General features: G+C 45.8%; 1 protein-coding gene across 1 annotated transcript; it reads right to left on the minus strand.

Moving 5' to 3' along the window:
* Positions 1 to 13,249: 13,249 nt before the first annotated feature.
* LOC137422217 (deoxyribonuclease-1-like) lies at positions 13,250 to 16,341 on the minus strand. Its single transcript, XM_068108977.2, has 3 exons — positions 16,259 to 16,341; positions 14,022 to 14,118; positions 13,250 to 13,472 (listed from the first exon to the last, which is right to left on the minus strand). The coding sequence occupies exons 1-3, from the start codon at positions 16,339 to 16,341 to the stop codon at positions 13,329 to 13,331; spliced, it is 324 nt and encodes a 107-aa protein (XP_067965078.2). The 3' UTR covers positions 13,250 to 13,328.
* Positions 16,342 to 18,659: the final 2,318 nt, after the last annotated feature.

The raw sequence follows: 18,659 nt of genomic DNA on the forward strand, positions 1-18,659 counted from the left end.
CCAAAGCGTTCAGAATCATTGGAATCTCCCGCGATGAAGCTAACTCCAAGGGCCTTTCACTCACTCACCGCAGGCAGGTTGGTGGTCTTTCCATCTTCTACCGACTCCTCTCTGGCCTTGCCCCCCCATCTCTCTCTGGGCTCTGTCCCCCAAATATTCCTACAGGTCGCACAAGATCTGCCTGCAACCCTCTTATGGTTAAACTGCCAAAATCAAGACTTTCTGCTCACCTTCACTCCTTCATTCCTCTTTTCTCCCGCCTCTGGAACAAACTCCCTCACTCTCTTCAATCCCACTCCACCCTCCAGGTCTTTAAAACAGCTGTTCACCACCATCTCTTATCTTCCCCCATCCAAACCCTTGATCTTTTCTACCCCCGCTAATTTCACCCAAAATCCTACACCTTTTTTTTTTTTTGAAATACCAACTTCTGTCCTGGAAGTCCTTGGTCCCCTTGTGTTTTATACCTCCCCCCCCCCCCCCTTCCCACGCCTCCTCCCCCTAAGCCCTCTCCCTCCCACACTTCTCCCTGCTCTAAAATATTGTGTTTGTGTGCTTCCCCTTCTCTCCCCATCTTGTCTTCCGCTCCCTCTTTTTATATATTTTGTTTGTCTGGTTGATTTGTTTGTGAAATAAATGTTAGCTCTTTCACGAGCCTCGATTCAGTATACAAATGAAAATAAATAATAAGGGTAAAACAATTAATTTATTAATCAATTGGCTAATAGAATCCCAAAACCACCACCGTTTCATCCGAATTTGCAACTAAATTTGCAACAACTAAATTGATTAATCAATAAATTCCTGGCCTCGTCCTGGTGGTGGGGTTGCTATTTTTTTTTATCCAAAACTCTCTTCCTCACTCCCTGCACTGCCCTCTGTCCAACACACCCGCAGGAGTACCTCTGGCTGCTGCTTCCCCTCCGCTCCCACCTTTTCTGCATGTGTTCTGTACCGTCCACCAAACTAATGACTCCATTTACATCTCGCTGTCTGACAACATGGACCAACTTCTATCCACTCATCCCACCTCTCTCTTCCTCATAAGTGGCGACTTCAACTGTCATCATGCCAGCTGGCTGGGTGTGGGTTCCTCTCACACCAGCCATGGCACCTCAGCAAAGGACTTCTGCGACTCAATGCGACTGACACAATCTGTCAATTTCTCAGTCAAAAGGATCTCAGTCAACTGCACATCATCTCTTCTGGACTTGATTTTGACCAACTTCTTTGCAAATGTCTGCTGTTCTTCTTCTGCTCCAATCGGTTCTTCTGATGTGCTTGTTGAAGTGGACATCTCTCTGGCCATTCTCAGAGAGCCTCCTCAGTGTCGACGAGTCTGGCATTTCACTCAGGCCGACTGGCACAATCTTCAGGCAGCCATCAATCACCTGGACTGGTCTCACATCTCCACTGCCTCTGACATCAACTCATCTTGGGAATTCTTCCAAAGAAAATTGCTCTCTCTCACGCACAGATTTATCCCATCTTGTCTTCAGTTGTCATACACTTCCTCCCATCCATGGTACACAGAATCTTGTGGTGAGGCATTTGCCATGAAACAAGTTGCCTTTGCCTCTTGGAAGGCAAATCCAACTGAAAGCAATCTCAATTCCTTTCACAAAGTTCCTTTGAATCTTTCATAAATTAATCATTTCTGTTTGCCGCACGTGTGCAGCCTTGCCTCAGGCTTCCCCGGTCCCCCGTCGAAGATTGTTTCTTCCTTCGCTGTTTTTGCTTGGTTCTTAGATTTTTCCCTTCTCCCCCAAACTTCCCCGAACATCTACTCTTTGACTAACGTTTTAACCCCTCCCCCCCAAAAAAAACAAACAACAAAAATAATAATAATTATTTCCCATTCTCCACGTGTGAAGTGTCCCATCGTGTGCTTCTGTCCAGGTGCGCTGTCTCGCCCCGCCCCCATTATCTCCTTGCCTTCCACCTTTTCCCCTGTTCACATGACTCGTGGTTGTCCCTCTAGGCTCCCTCTCCCCGTTGGTATTTTTCTGAATATAAGACTGTTCTTCACGGTTCTGTTTAAATATTGTTGCGGATCTGTCGCCGGCCTTCTCCCCTTATCAAGAGGGGATTAATCCCTTTGTCTTTACTGACATGGGGCGACCCGAGACCTATTACGGTCCCTTCCGGACACCGCCAAATAGGGTTTCGGGACCAAATTCGCTCGTACCTAAGTACTAGCGCTGCCCTGGAAGCGAGGAAATAAGCCTCGCACGAACCACGTGTGATGGTGATACGCCGAGCGGTTTGCGTACACGTGATCCACGCCGTTATAATTAATGGACCCCGATTCAAGCGGTCTTATTCGTGCCACACTTAGTCAATGCAGAAATCACAAGGTGATCAAATAAGAAGAAAAGGAAGAACAAATAGGTTTAATTATTATTGCACATATTTACAGCTCAGGACCAAGAGACACAGGGCAACTTAGACAGTGTTATGCTTAATACCCCAGGACCAACCGGCCCGTCTCACTCACACTCACACAGGGTTTGCAGATGGGCAGGATGATGTTCTCCAGCGCTGCGGTTAGTCGTCCAGGAACGGCCCCGTCCGGCTCTCCACGGTCCCCGGCATGTCCCGCGAAGATGGAGGTAGGCGAAAGCAGGAACTCGTATCGTGTCGCTCGAACAAACGGGTAATAATCTCGGGGTGAACGGTAGAGGGCGGACTTTGCGCGGCTGGCAGTTACCCAGCCGTGTTCACTCACTTTCGCTGAACCGCGCAAGTTATAACCGCCCTGGCTGCACCCACGTATTCCTCGTCACCAAGTTCATACAGCGCGAGTGATTCTCTTCACGAGCGTCTCCTTTCTCCAAACACAGACCTCCTCGACTCAACTTGACGAGCGCCTGCCTCTCCCTTCTCATAACTGAGGTACTGCACCTGACGAGCACCTCTCCCTCCTCATAACTGAGGTGGGGGCTTCGCGCGATCGGTTTTATTGTCACGTCCTTAGCCCGATCGATGTTCCAACCACGCCCTGTGACGCAGTGCTGCAGCCACATGCTGTGAGCCCTGATTGGTGACTCATGCATACCGTCCTTACCTCGCCGCTGCGACGAGCTCAACCCTCCTCCACCTTCCGAGGCCCACCTCGTGTTAACTCGTGCCCGGCATAACCAGGGCTTTTCAGCCGCAATGGATCGAGCCTATGGACGTGGAATGGTTGGTAGAAGTAGGGCCGATCCTCCTGTCTTTACAACAACGCAGGATTAACACTGGAAGGGGCCTACTCTCACATACTAAGACATAACTATACTACAAATGAGGCTCCATGTTTGCTTGTGTGACTATCTATGGGGGGAAAACCTTTAACCTTTATTAACACTACTGCACACATCTCAAAACCACAGCAATATGTTTAAACTTTCTCCTGCAGTGTTTTATTCAGAGGTATATTACAACATGCTGTTTTTCTTCCTACTTAAAAGGCTCTTTTCAATTTCCTCTCCAACTCATTTCATTTCAAAAAAATATTCAATCTCTTATAATTCTATATCACTACATGCTCTAAATTCACATTCATTCCACCCCTCCTCCATCGTTCTTAAACGGATCGCTAACTTGAAAATCACAATAAACCCAAATTGTTATAAATGTTCGTCTTTCATGAATCATCCACTTACTAAACTCCCCCGTTACCCCTCCCCTCCAAATCTCCACCCTTGCCCCTCCCCTCCAAATCTCCCCCCTTGCCCCTCCCCTCCAAAACTCCCCCCTTGCCCCTCCCATTTAAAACTCCCCCCCAACCCCTCCCCTTCAAATCCCCCCCCCCAACCATCCCTCCCAAATTCTCACCCCTCCAACCTCCTCCTCAAAGCTGCCTCCTCCCCACTTCGTCTCCCTTCTATCTCATACCTCCACCTCCCCCAACCTTCTACTTTCCTCTGTCCCCCCTCAAACAACCCCTCACTGTGCCTCATCCCATCACCATCAAACCTTTCGTCCTCCTCATCCTCCCCTTTCTTGTAACTTTTCTGTAATCTCTGACACCCCATCAACTGCTCTCCTTTCCTCTCCCTCTCATCCTTCATCTGAGCCTACCCCTCCCCTCCCCTGTCCTGCACCCGATGCTCCTCCTCTCTCCTCATTAACGGTATGGACCTCAAACATCTGGGGCCTTCGCTCAAACCTGATTGATCTCTCCATTCAGGTTGTTTCTGACAATCCAGACTTGATCTGCCTAACAGAAACTTTCCTCCTTCTAGATGTCTCTGATTCCTTAATATCTCTTCCTGGTTACTCCCTCCTCCGGTATGATCGACCTGAGCCTCGTCGTGGTGGTGGGGTGCCTATCTTTATCAAAAACTCTCTTCCTCACTCTCCTTGCGCTGCCCTCTCTCCACCCCACCCCCAAGAGTACCGCTGGCTACGGCTTCCTCTACGCTCCCACCTTTTGTTCATGTGTGTTCTGTACTGTCTTCCAAACAGTGATGACTCCATTTACATTTCACTGTCAGACAACATGGACCAACTTCTATCAACTCATCCAAACTCTCTCTTCCTCATATGTGGCGACTTCAACTGTCATCACTTGTTAAAGTGGATATCTCTCTGGCCATTCTCAGAGAGCCTCCTCAGCGTCGACGAGTCTGGCATTTCACTCAGGCTGACTGGCACGGTCTTCAGGCAGCCATCAATCATCTGGACTGCTCTCCCATCTCCTCTGCCTCTGACATCAATTCTTCCTGGGAATTCTTCCAAAGCAAACTGCTCTCTCTCTCATGCACAGATTTATCCCATCTCGTCTTCAGTTGTCTTACCCTTCCTCCCGTCCATGGCACATTGAATCTTGTGGTGAGGCAGTTGCCCTGAAACAACTTGCTTTTGCCTCTTGGAAGGCAAATCCAACTGAAGGCAATCTCAGTTCCTTCCACCAAGCTCGGAACAAATGTGTGTCTACCCACAGGAGTGCGAGGAAGCACTATCTCTCCACAATCAAGATGAACTCTCAAACCTGTCTCCTTCCTTCAAATCCTGGTGGTGTCTGGTCAAATCCGTTTCTGGTGTTTGTTCCCTCTCCATCCCCTCCCTTACCTCAAGTGGTGACACAGTTGACACCGCAATGAGCCTGCTCCCAATTATCAGCAAAGTCATGGAATCCATCATTGCTTCGGATATCAAATCCTTCCTCTTCTCCAATGGCTTGATCTCTGATCATCAATTTGGATTCAGACCAGGTCATTCTACTCTGGATATGTTGCTTCTGCTGTCTCAACAATGGATGGAGGTCCTCAATGCCAAACAGGAAATCAGAGCTGTCTCCCTTGACATATCACGTGCCTTCGATACGGTCTAGCACCCAGCTCTGCTTACCAAACTCGCCTCCTATGGTATCCATGGAAATCTCCACTCATGGCTTGCGGACTTCCTCTCTGGTCGTAGGCAACGTATGGCCCTGAATGGATTTCTCTCATCTCCCCTGCCTGTTCTGGCTGGAGTTCCCCATGGTAGTGTTTGGGCCCTGTGCTATTTCTGGTCTTCATCAATGACCTCTCCGACTCTCTGGAAAATCCTCTCTATCTGTTTGCTGATGACTCCACTATCTGCCGCTTCATTCCTCATCCATCAGATCGGCAGTCTGCAGCCTCCTCACTCTCTGCAAACCTGGACAAATTCACAGACTGGTCAAACAAGTGGAACATGTCTTTCAATCCTGACAAATCTCACACTCTGACTATGTCTCTCTGAAAAGACCGACTGGAAAACCCTCCCATCTACTTTCTCAACAATCCTCTCCAAGAAGTGCTGTCGCTCAAGCTTTTGGGTCTCACTATCTGCCATGATCTTTCTTGGGAAAACCACATTTCCAAGCTGGTCTCCAAAGCCAGGCGTCGACTGGGCATTCTCCGTCATGCAATGTCCTTCCTTGGCACACGTGAGCTCCTCGACACATACAAGGCTTTCATCCGCAGCTCAATGGAATACTGTTCACCCCTCTGGGCCAGTGCTCCTGCCTCACACCTAGCTCAGCTTCACGCTGTTGAAACCAAAGCTTTCAGAATCATTGGAATCTCCTGTGATGAAGCTAACTCCGAGGACCTTTCTCTCACTCACCGCAGGCTGGTTGGTTGTCTTTCTGTCTTCTACCGACTCCTCTCCGGCCTTGCTCCCCCAGCTCTCTCTGTGGTCTGACCCCTAATATTCCGACAGGTTGCTCAAGATCTGCCAGCAACCATCTCATGGTTAAACTGCCAAAATCTAGGCTCTCTGCTCACCTTCACTCTTTCATTCCCCTTTTCTCCCGCCTCTGGAACAAACTCCCCCACTCCCTTCAATCCCACTCCTCCCTCCAGGTCTTTAAAACAGCTGTTCACCACCATCTCTTATCTTCCCCCATCCAAAACTTTGATCTTTTCTACCCCCGATAATTCACCCCAGATACACTTTTGTTTTGAAATTCCAACTTCTTTCCTGGAAGTCCTTGCAGTGTCCATATGTTTTATACGTCTCCCACTTCCCCCCAAGCCCTCCCCCTCCCAAATTTCTCTCGATTGGTCTGTTCTCAAATGTTGTGTTTGTGTTCTTCCCCCTCTTTCCCCATCTTGTCTACCGCTCCCCTTATTTTGTGTTTTATGTGTCGGTTTGACTTTTTGTGTGATTAATGTTAGCTCTTTCACGAGCCTCGATCTTGTATCCAAAAAAACCCAAAGAACCTGGAAGAAGTGTTTGTCTACCCTCAGGAGAGCCCGAAATAATAACTCTCCACTTAAGGCTGAACTCTCAAACCTTTCTCCCTCTTCCAAATCCTGGTGGTGTCTGGTCAAATCTGTTTCTGGTGTTTGCTCCCCTTCCATCCCCTCCCTTACCTCAAACGGCCACACAGCTGACACCGCACGTGAAAAAGCCGAATGCCTCAACTCTGTGTTTACCTCAAAATCTTGTGTCCGGAATCCATCTCTCTCTGTACCCACCTTTCCCAGCCAAACCCAGGTGCTCCTGGACTCTGTGTGCTTCTCTCCTGAAAAGGTGGAGAAGTTTCTGTCAAACCTTGATTCTGATTCTGCAACTGGACCAGACGGCATCAGCCCACGGGTCCTACAATCCTGCTCTGTAGCTCTTTCCCACCCTCTCTCTGTTCTCTTCACCCTCTCTTTTGCTCAAGGTGATCTACCATATGCTTGGAAATCAGCCAACATCACCGCTTAACATAAAAAAGGTGCAAAAACAGATCCTTGCAACTCAAGACCAATCAGCCTGCTCCCAATCATCAGCAAGGTTATGGAATCCATCATCACTTCTGATATTAAATCCTTCTTCTTCTCCAATGGCTTGATCTCGGATCATAAATTTGGATTCAGACAAGGTCACTCTACTCTGGACATGCTGCTTCTGCTGTCTCAACAATGGATGGAGGCACTTAACCCCAAACAGGAAATCAGAGCCGTCTCCCTTGACGTATCACGTGCCTTCGATATGGTCTGGCACCCCACTCTGCTCACCAAACTCTCATCCTATGGTATCCATGGGAATCTCCACGCATGGCTGGCGGACTTCCTCTCTAGTCGTAGTCAACGTGTGGCCCTGAATGGATTTCTCTCATCTCCCCTTCCTGTTCAGGCTGGAGTTCCCCAAGTAAGTATTCTGGGCCCTGTGCTTTTTTTGGTATTTATCAATGATCTTTCCGACTCTCTGGAGAATCCTCTCTATCGCTTTGCTGATGACTCTACTCTCTGCCGCTCCAAATCTCAACCCTCAGATCGGCAGTCTGCAGCCTCTTCACTCTCTGCAGACCCAGACAAAATCACAAACTAGGCAAACAAGTGGAACATGTCTTTCATTCCTGGCAAATCTCACACTCTCTCTTTTTGTCTCTCCGAAAAGACCATCTGAAAAACCCTCCCATCTACTTTCTCAACAATCCTCTCCAAGAGGTTCTGTCACTGAAGCTTTTGGGTCTCACTATCTGTCATTGTCTTTCCTGGGAAAACCATATTTCCAAGCTGGCCTCCAAAGCCAGTTGCCAACTGGGCATCCTCCATCGTGCGAAGTCCTTCCTTGGCACACCTGAGCTCCTCACCACAATCAAGGCTTTCATCCGTAGCTCAATGGAATACTGCTCTCCCCTCGGGGCTGGTGCCCCTGCCTCACACCTAGCTCGTCTTCACGCTGTAGAAACCAAAGCTTTCAGGATTTTTTTTTTTTTTTTTTGTATGCTGAATCGAGGCTCGTGAAAGAGCTAACATTTATTTCACAAACAAATCAACCAGACAAACAAAATATATAAAAAGAGGGAGCGGAAGACAAGTGTGGGAGAGAAGGGGAAGCCCACAAACACAACATTTGAGAGCAGGGAGATGTTGTGGGAGGGAGAGGGCTTGGGGGGAGGAGGCGTGGGAAGGTGGGGAGTGGGGGTTGGGGGGGGGGGGGGGTGGGAAAAGTATAAAACACAAGGACACCAAGGACTTCCAGGACAGAAGTTGGTATTTCAAAAAAGTGGATTTGGGGTGAAATATCCTGCATGGTCAAATTGCCTGGTCACTGTCATGTCCAAATATACAGTTGTCGAGCTCAAAAGGTGCCTCAGATATTGTCCAGACGAGAAAGAAAATAAGCAAATAATTAGAAATAAATAATTTATGAATCAATTGGATAATAGAAAACCTAAACCACCACCGTTTCATCCGAATGTGTAACTTTTTGAAAATCAACTCATCAAGTCATTAATCAAATAATTACTCGATTATTTGATGAATCAATAAAACAAAAATACCCTTTACAGCCAAATCACTTGGTCACTCTCCGAATTGTTCTGGCAGGGAAGCGACGGATAGGATCCGCCAGAAAATAATAATACGAGTTTCGTTGACAATTTTTTTTTTTTTTTTTTTTTTTTTGTATACAAGATCGAGGCTCGTGAAAGAGCGAACATTAATCACACAGAAAGACAAACCGACGCATAAAACATATAACATCGGGAGCGGTAGACAAGATGGGGAGAGAGGGGGAAGGACACAAACACATTTGAGAGCAGGGACCGAGAGACATGGAGACATCGAGAGATCTGTGAGAGGGTTTGGGAGGGGCATGGGAAGGGGGGAGGGGGGAGGTTTGGGGAGGTATAAAACATATGGACACTGCCAGGACTTCCAGAAAGGAAGGTGGAATTTCAAACAAGGTGGATCTGGGGTGAATTAGGGGGGGTAGAAAAGATCAAGGTTTTGCATGGGGGAAGATGAGAGAAGGTGGTAAACAGCTGTTTTAAAGACCTGGAGGGAGGAGTGGGATTGAAGGGAGTGAGGGAGTTTGTTCCAGAGGCGGGAGAAAAGAGGAATGAAAGAGTGAAGGTGAGCAGAGAGCCGAGATTTCGACAGTTTAACCATCAGAGGGTTGCTGGAAGATCTTGTGCGACCTGTAGGAATATTTGCGGGACAGAGCACAGAGAGAGCTGGGGGTGCAAGGCCGGAGAGGAGTCGGTAGAAGACAGAAAGACCACCTACCTGCCTGCGATGAGTGAGTGAAAGGCCCTCAGAGATAGCTTCATCGTGGGAGATTCCAATAATTCTGAAAGCTTTGGTTTCAACAGCGTGAAGTCGAGCTAGGTGTGAGGCAGGAGCACCGGCCCATAGGGGAGAACAGTATTCCATTGAGCTGCGGATGAAAGCCTTGTATGTGGTGAGGAGCTCAGGTGTGCCGAGGAAGGACTTCGCACGACGGAGGATGCCCAGTCGGCGACTGGCTTTGGAGGCCAGCTTGGAAATGTGGTTTTCCCAAGAAAGATCATGGCAGATAGTGAGACCCAAAGGCTTGAACGACAGACCTTCTTGGAGAGGATTGTTGAGAAAGTAGATGGGAGGGTTGTCCAGTCGATCTTTTCGGAGAGACAGTAAGAGTGTGAGATTTGTCAGGATTGAAAGACATGTTCCACTTGTTTGACCAGTCTGTGATTTTGTCCAAGTCTTCAGAGAGTAAGGAGGCTGCAGACTGCCGATCTGAGGGAAGAGGAATGGAGCGGCAGAGAGTGGAGTCATCAGCAAAGAGATAGAGAGGATTTTCCAGAGAGTCGGAGAGATCATTGATAAAGACCAGAAAAAGCACAGGGCCCAGAACACTGCCTTGGGGAACTCCAGCCTGAACAGGAAGGGGAGATGAGAGAAATCCATTCAGGGCCACACGTTGACTTCGACCAGAGAGGACGTCCGCAAGCCATGCATGGAGATTTCCATGGATACCATAGGAGGAGAGTTTGGTGAGCAGAGCTGGGTGCCAGACCGTATCGAAGGCACGTGAATGTCAAGGGAGACAGCTCTGATTTCCTGTTTGGCATTGAGGTCCTCCATCCATTGTTGAGACAGCAGAAGCAGCATGTCCAGAGTAGAGTGACCTGGTCTGAAACCAAATTGATGATCAGAGATCAAGCCATTGGAGAAGAGGAAAGATTTCATATCCCGAAGCAATGATGGATTCCATGACTTTGCTGATAATTGGGAGCAGGCTGATTGGTCTGTAGTTGCAAGGATCTGTTTTTGCACCTTTTTGTGTAAAGCGGTAATGTTTGCTGATTTCCAGGATGCTGGCAGATGACCTTGAGCAAAAGAGAGGGTGAAAAGAACAGAGAGAGGGTGAGATAGAGCACCAGAGCAGGATTTTAGGGCCCGTGGGCTGATGCCGTCTGGTCCAGTTGCAGAATCAGAGTCGAGGTTAGACAAAAACTCCTCCACCTCGTCAGGAGAGAAGGACATAGAGTCCAGGAGCAGTTGGGTTGTACTGGGAAAGGTGGGAACAGAGAGAGATGGGTTTGGGACTAAAGATTTTGAGGCAAACACAGAGTTGAGGCATTCGGCTTTGTCACGTGCGATGTCAACTGTGTGGCCATTTGAGGTAAGGGAGGGGATGGAGGGGGAACAAACACCAGAAATGGATTTGACCAATGATTTTTGGTTCATTTTGGTTCATTTTGACAATGAACTTCGATGCAAGAGGAGGCCATCTTCCAAACCTGCACTTGCGCACTTACTTACGAACTGCCATCTTATGGTTGTTGGAAATGGCACTGCCATCATACTTCATCTTTAGAAATTCTGATCATCAAGCAGGGAAGTGGCACATACCATTTTAAAGTATTTGGTGTGACTCGGCCGGGGTTTGAACCACCGACCTCCCAGATTCACAATGGACTATTAAACCATTACGTCACTGAATCTGGGGTAATTGTGATGTTGTGATACTTTCCCTACCTCATTTACAAAGAACCACTTTTGACTCGTTTTTGGAAAATTGGACAAAAACCTTCACTGTGTTGAAATTCTTCAAGTTTTAATGAACATTCACCAAAAAACTGCATGAGGTTTTCAAACATTGCACCATCATAAAATAAATGGCGACCAATTTAGTTCTGTTTTTTCATGGAACATGTCCTTCAAGGGACTGATAACTCAGCTGTGTGAGCTTTATCCATCATTTCTCTTGGGAAATCATTTCCATTGTTCTGCTGAACTATGTGTCTGTAAATGGTGTTCCCAATTGCAGCTCTTCTTCGTGCACATCTGCTCAATTTTGCAAGATATCATGTGACCCATGACTGCTTGCAAACACCTAAAATGGTGCAGATTCTGTAAATTATTCTGGAACTTCGTCCTCCTTGGTGAATGGCTGTGGATGGCGCGAAGGGGATTTCTCTCATCCTAACTACTCTACTGACATTTACTTTTAAACTGCCCGGGGTCTTACCCGGCCAATCGGCCATCTTTAAACTATGTGGTTCTAAAAACCGAATTCCCATTGACCACCTGGTGCCTTCCAAAATTTGGGTCTCACTCCCACTGAATTTTCATACTGTGCCCTTGCACAATTTCGGGGCTGGGTCGTGTGGCTCCACTAGCAGGTCCAACTACCTGTGCACCTCCGCCCCTGAAGTCGCCACCCGAGCTTACCTGCTCCTGCGACTACCTAAACTGGGGAAAGTCCTTACTGGCAGTTTACCCCCTGATGCCCACCTTGGCATTGGGCAACCCGGGTCCTTCCCTTGGATCCTCGGGCCCCACTGAACAACTCATAACTACCCTAACTGGCTCCCAGAGCCTACCTGCGGCCTCACTTGGCCGACAAACTACCAGTGGCGGAGTGCCCCAATAACCATACGCACCAATTAAGCCACACGCCTAGTCATTTCACTGACTCATGCACCCTCCAAAGCACTACATTGCCACTACCTGCACCACAGGTGTCAATATCCAAACAATTTACCTGAGCCCTCTACCTGACTTGACACTACCCCCCCGCCCCCCCCCCCGGGCTTTCGCGAATGGGTTCCACTCTTCCCTCATTCAATTCTTCGCACCATGCACTCCAAACCACTCATTCCACACAAAGCTTTCCACACTACTCATTCCACACCATTTATTTCACACACCTTTTATCTCACACACCAAATTCGCACACCTTTTGTGCTCACACACCTTTTTCCATACACTTCAACACAATTCCTTTGGTTCTCCATACACAATTCCTCAAACACACAGCATCATCTATCTAGCTGCTTTTCCCCTAAAACTCGTGCTTCCCCGTCATCCCATTAAACTAAGCACTCCCTTCGTCATTAACATCCACCTAATCTCTCGACGTCCCCAATACAGTACAATGATCTTTTCTACCCCCGCTAATTTCACCCCAATTCCACTTTTTTGAAATACCAACTTCTGTCCTGGAAGTCGTTGGTGTCCTTGTGTTTTATACTTCTCCCACCCCCCCCCCCCCCCTTCCCACGCCTCCTCCCCCCAAGCCCTCTCCCTCCCACACATCTCCCTGCTCTTAAATGTTGTGTGCTCTCAAGTATTTGTGTGCTTCCCCTTCTCTTGGCTTCCGCTCCCTCTTTTTATATATTTTGTTTGTCTGGTTGATTTGTTTGTGAAGCAAATGTCAGCTCTTTCACGAGCCTCGATTCAGTATACAAAAAAAAAGAAAAAAAGAATGACAATAGCATGGCATGTGTCCACAAATGATTTCTTCTTCGAGTTCATCGCCTTCACACATTTACGAGGAGAGATTAAATGAAGCCATATTTAAATCAACAGCAGATGAGCAAATTCAAACACAATATTCATCTGTTTAATCAGTTTTATTTGCAGAAACAAGACATTCATGCAAGAGCATTACACAAAGAGTATAGGATGAGCAAGCAAATCAGAAGAAGAATGATAAAAGGTTAATTGACGTGCATAATATGAAGAATTTGTCAAAAGACTGCCCCATTATTTCACTGATGAACCCAACAGAATAACATCTCCCAATTATTCAATAAATCATTCATATAATTATGTTAAGCATAGCATTTGCACAGAGACAACATTAGCAGAAATGCTGAATGATCACACATTTGTTTCATGATAACCGCCACTTTGTTTTGGAGACCCGCCGCCAATTTTATTTGCATACCCGCCGCCAATTGAATGCCCGTGGGGTGGTGGCTCCAGGTCCAATTCGATAGGGTAATGGTCCATGATACACAGGCCCTGTGGGAGTGTGAGCAAGAGGAATGCATTAGCAAGGTTACTGTCAACATGTCATCATAAACATTTCAAACCTCATCTTTTCCAAAGCAACCTGTTGACTTGTGAGATAACATCTATTGTTGAGAATTTTACACTCTTCTCTGAGTATTTCACATTACAAACAAACATTGATCATCTTATGTGTTTACGATGGACATTTATCTCCGGCTGAAATTTTGGTCCAGGTTCATTGAACCCTCAGTTACAATGGGGAAAAAGTGTAATCTTAAAACAGAGATTTCCATTAACTGGGATAACCAAAAAAATAGTTGTGTCCATGGAACACACACAACTGTATTAGTTGTAAACCTGATAATTCTAAATCAAGTAAAAATACAACATTTTCATCCTTTGAGGCCATGTAAAACCCGATTGGTGTACCTCTGCGGATTGTATGGAACGCCAGGTATAACCAAGTACAAAACTATGAACCGTCAATATCAAACTTCACGATGAATAATCGGTATGTTCTGAATCTCCCACCGGTGGTAGGTATACACTGCATCATACCTCCTCCTGACTGAGAGAGTAATTGATCAAAAAGTTGAAAGGTTTTGCTGATCCAGGTACAACAGCATTTTGTACTTCCGTTCCGAAAGCAACAAATCTGTAAGTTGAATAACACGTGAGTATTATGTCTCAGAAATGAAGGGGAAATGTGGGGGCAATAAACCCTTACACACAGAGGAGGGCAAAGAGGATGATGGGTATATTTTTTTTTTTTTTTTTTTTGTATACTGAATCGAGGCTCGTGAAAGAGCTGACATTTACTTCACAAACAAATCAACCAGACAAACAAAATATATAAAAAGAGGGAGCGGAAGACAAGAGAATGGGAAGCACACAAACACTTGAGAGCACACAACATTTGAGAGCAGGGAGATGTGTGGGAGGGAGAGGGCTCGGGGGGAGGAGGCGTGGGAAGGGGTGGGGGGTGGGAGAAGTATAAAACACAAGGACACCAAGGACTTCCAGGACAGAAGTTGGTATTTCAAAAAGTGGAATTGGGGTGAAATTTTCGGGGATAGAAAAGATCAACGTTTTGGATGGGGGAAGATAAACAGATGGTGGTGGTGGTGAACAGCTGTTTTAAAGACCTGGAGGGTGGAGTGGGATTGAAGAGAGTGAGGGAGTTTGTTCCAGAGGCGGGAGAAAAGAGGAATGAAGGAGCGAAGGTGAGCAGAGAGTCTTGATTTTGGCAGTTTAACCATAAGAGGGTTGCAGGCAGATCTTGTGCGACCTGTAGGAATATTTGCGGGACAGAGCCCAGAGAGAGCTGGGGGGGCAAGGCCAGAGAGGAGTCGGTAGAAGACGGAAAGACCACCAACCTGCCTGCGGTGAGTGAGTGAAAGGCCCTTGGAGTTAGCTTCATCGCGGGATATTCCAATGATTCTGAATGCTTTGCTTTCAACAGCGTGAAGACGATCTAGGTGTGAGGCAGGAGCACCAGCCCAGAGGGGAGAGCAGTATTCCATTGAGCTGCAGATGAAAGCCTTGTACGTGGTGAGGAGCTCAGGTGTGCCAAGGAAGGACTTCGCACGACGGAGGATGCCCAGTCGGCGACTGGCTTTGGAGGCCAGATTTGAAATGTGGTTTCCCCAGGAAAGATCATGGCAGATAGTGAGACCCAAAAGTTTGAGTGACAGAACTTCTTGGAGAGGATTATTCAGAAAGTAGATGAGAGGGTTGTCCAGTCGGTCTTTTCGGAGAGACATTGTAAGAGTGTGAGATTTGTCAGGATTGAAAGACATGTTCCACTTGTTTGCCCAGTCTGTGATTTTGTCCAGGTCTGCAGAGAGTGAGGAGGCTGCAGACTGTCGATCTGAGGGATGAAGAATGGAGCGACAGAGAGTAGAGTCATCAGCAAAGAGATAGAGAGGATTTTCAAGAGAGTCGGGGAGATCATTGATGAAGACCAGAAAAAGCACAGGGCCCAGAACACTGCCTTGGGGAACTCCAGCCTGAACAGGAAGAGGAGATGAGAGAAACCCATTCAGCGCCACACGTTGTGGGAGTCAAAACGGGAGTCAAAACGGAGTCAAAACGAGATTTGCGATATACTAGGAAAAGCGACATGGTGTGTCCCAGAAATAACTGGTCACATGGGTCATGGGCACCATTTGGTATACATTGGCTGCTCATTCAATGAAAACAAGACAGCTCATCGTTATTTCTACATTTAAAAAAAAAGGAAAAACCTTGAGGGATGAAAGCGCACAAAACAACCAAACAAGGAAGGAATGACACCACAATACAACACCACAATGCTCTTATGGATGACCATATTTTGACATTTTGCTTTTGTTGTGGGATTGTGATGGAATACAGTTTCCCTTGTTTCCAATAAGTGATACTCATTTTGCCAACCTCAGAAGGATGACAGGCTGAGTCAACCCACCTGGTGTTATTGAATAGCATGACAGGGGTTTGAACTCAAGACCCTAAGATCTTCAGCCAGCCACCTCAACCGTAAAGCCAACACCAGGCTTGCGTATAACAGCTGAAGGTATGTCATTGTTGCAGGAAAAGGAACCAAAAGGAAATAGGTTGAGACCAAGGGATACAAAGGAAAGGGAGTCGGGGTAGGTCATGTTTAAAGAATCAGGACAGAGTGTGGACGGGAGAACTGCAATTTAGCGATTTTTGTGAATGTTGAAACTGAATATTCCCAAATAGTATCATCATAAAGTATTGTAGGTGCTCATACTATATAATGTCCCAATGCAATTGAGGAATAGCAAACAAACCGGTCATTTGCGTAGTTGATATCCGTTTCCACCATGGTGTCCATTTTGCCATCAATAAGCCATTGGAATTTGTCATTGTTCATGCTTTGCTTTTGCGTATCCAAATATTTTGCGATGGTGGAAAAGTCTCCAAGAAACATGACATTCTGTATGTAGAAGAAATAGAAAAAGGTCACATTATCTCTTTGAATCCTCCATCACCAGAATTATATATTTAATTTCCATCCTTCTTTCCAGTTTAAGGATTGAGGGATGTCTGATCGTAGTTGTGAAAATTTATTTGAATCCAAGAAACTCCTTTCATGACAGCAATAATGGCGTTTGCTTGTTGGATCCTTAAAATAAGGAATGCATCCAAACACACGTACGTATTCAAGCCGAGTCTATACAACATGGGTATTAAACTTTATGGAGCATGTCTCAAAGTTTCGCCAAAGATTAAAGGAACAATATTTGATTATAACCTCTTGAATTTATAGTTGTGATAAAAATATTTCAAGACTCCGAGAGTATGTAGAAAGGCTATTCAATTTGCAATAGGACAGCTGCCCAAGTGATAAAAGCGAGTTATATATTGTTCTTACCTTGTTGCACCAATGCTTTTCAACTGAATCAAACATATCAAAAAGTTCATCAACTTCTTTTTTCACGTTTGTAGTTGTCAAAACAGGGACAAGAATGCAATCACTGATACCTGAGAAAACCAAAATTTATTGTAGTTTCTAATTGAGAAACTCAATTCAGTAACAGACATGCACAAAAGGTAACACCAGGTGCATCTCCAATAGAAACAATATATTTTTTCTATTTTCCAACTAAACATTTGTAAGTGTATGTTGAAAATATAATATTCCTTGGTGTGTGCAGGGCTGTTCTGAGTCTCGCTCATAAAGCTTTTTGAATATAGCTCATATCAAAATGTATTCGCATGTTTATAAATACGTCAAAAACAGAATATTTCCATTTCCTCTCGGTATCCATCCTTCCCTGTCGTACACAACTTCTCCTGTACTCTGTCTCTGACTCTGACACAGGCAGGGCCGGCGCTACCATTAGGCCAACTAGGCAGCCACCTGGGGCGCAGACATCAGAGGGGCGCATTACTGAACTTGTAGCAATAGCTCGAAGACTTCCAAAGTCTATGCTGCCACAAGAAGTACTTCTCTTCCGACTACAACAAAAACTCCTGGATAATGTGCCCAATGTTTCCGTTGCTTTGAGGATCCTTCTCACACTTCCAGTATCAGTGGCACGTGGTGAACCTAGTTTCTCAAAGCTCAAAGTTATAAAAACTTACATACGCTCTACAATGTTGGAAAAGAGACTAGTTGGCTTGGCAACGATATCAATTGAACATGCCCAGGCATCAGCACTTGATCTGGTTGAATTTGTGACAAAATGTGCAAAGGAAAAGGCACGCAAAGTGAGATGTTGATGTGTCTGAAATTGAAACTTTTATGAGACATTTTTAACTCTGTTTGTCTGTTTTTTTGTTTGTTTCTCTGTCTGACTGTAAGCGAAATATTGTGGTGACATGACGGGTTGGTTACGCCAAGTATCCTTAAATGGTATATATACTTAAAGGTGTGTGAAGTAAAAGGTTTGAAAGTTGTGTTGCCAATGGCTGAGGTATGCATTATACCGAGTGCCCTTTAGTTCAAAATGATGTGTGCCAAAATATTTTATTTTGTATTTGCGAAAGATAATCAAAGATTGATTATTTAAAATTTTGATTTTGCATATCTAAAACTTATTGCTCAAACCAAAAACTGTTTTGTTTATCTGTAATTTCCATTGACACACTCATAAAGGGACCACTTTGTTTATTTTGCATTGCAAACCACATGAAGTGTCATATTTTTTTTAAGTGAAAGCCCATTTGCCCCAAAGCGTGGGGTAACAGGGCCACTGCCATATTAATGGATATTGCGCCTTTAATATTGGTGCTGTTGGCATCTTATGGTACTTATTCTTGCAATTTAAAATAAATTTAGCAGTTTCAAGTTTTCTGCTTTTTATTTTTTCTACAAAACATCGTTTTAATAATCGAAGTTGGCAAAAAAATTTTTAGGGGGGAGGGAGGGGATGCAAGTAGCTGGCCTTGCATAGGACGCAAAATAGTCTGGCGTCGGCCCTGCACCCAGGACCAGACGGCATCAGCTCACGTTTCCTGAATACGAGCTCTGCTTGTCTTGCACATCCGCTGTCTTCTGTTTTCACCCTTTAATTTACGCTCAGTCATCTCACATCTGCTTGAAAATCTGCCAACATCACTCCATTCAATAAAAAGGTGCAAAAACAGATCCCACTCAACTACAGACCAATCAGCTTACTTCCAATCATCAACAAGGTCATGGAATCCATCATCACAGTTGATGTTAAATCCTTCCTTTTGTCCAAA

Source organism: Myxine glutinosa, chromosome 2 (assembly GCF_964187855.1).
Source record: "Myxine glutinosa chromosome 2, kmMyxGlut1.1, whole genome shotgun sequence".
NCBI classification, from domain to species: domain Eukaryota; kingdom Metazoa; phylum Chordata; class Myxini; order Myxiniformes; family Myxinidae; genus Myxine; species Myxine glutinosa.

What these genes read in the sequence shown, in the direction of transcription:
- LOC137422217 (XM_068108977.2), bottom strand. Translation starts at nt 16,341, where the DNA reads ATGAACAATGACAAATTCCAATGGCTTATTGATGGCAAAATGGACACC. An exon ending in ATCAACTACGCAAATGACCG is followed by an intron (nt 14,119 to 16,258) that starts GTTTGTTTGCTA and finishes TTCAACTTACAG; the next exon opens with ATTTGTTGCTTTCGGAACGG. An exon ending in ACTCTCTCAGTCAGGAGGAG is followed by an intron (nt 13,473 to 14,021) that starts GTATGATGCAGT and finishes ACACTCCCACAG; the next exon opens with GGCCTGTGTATCATGGACCA.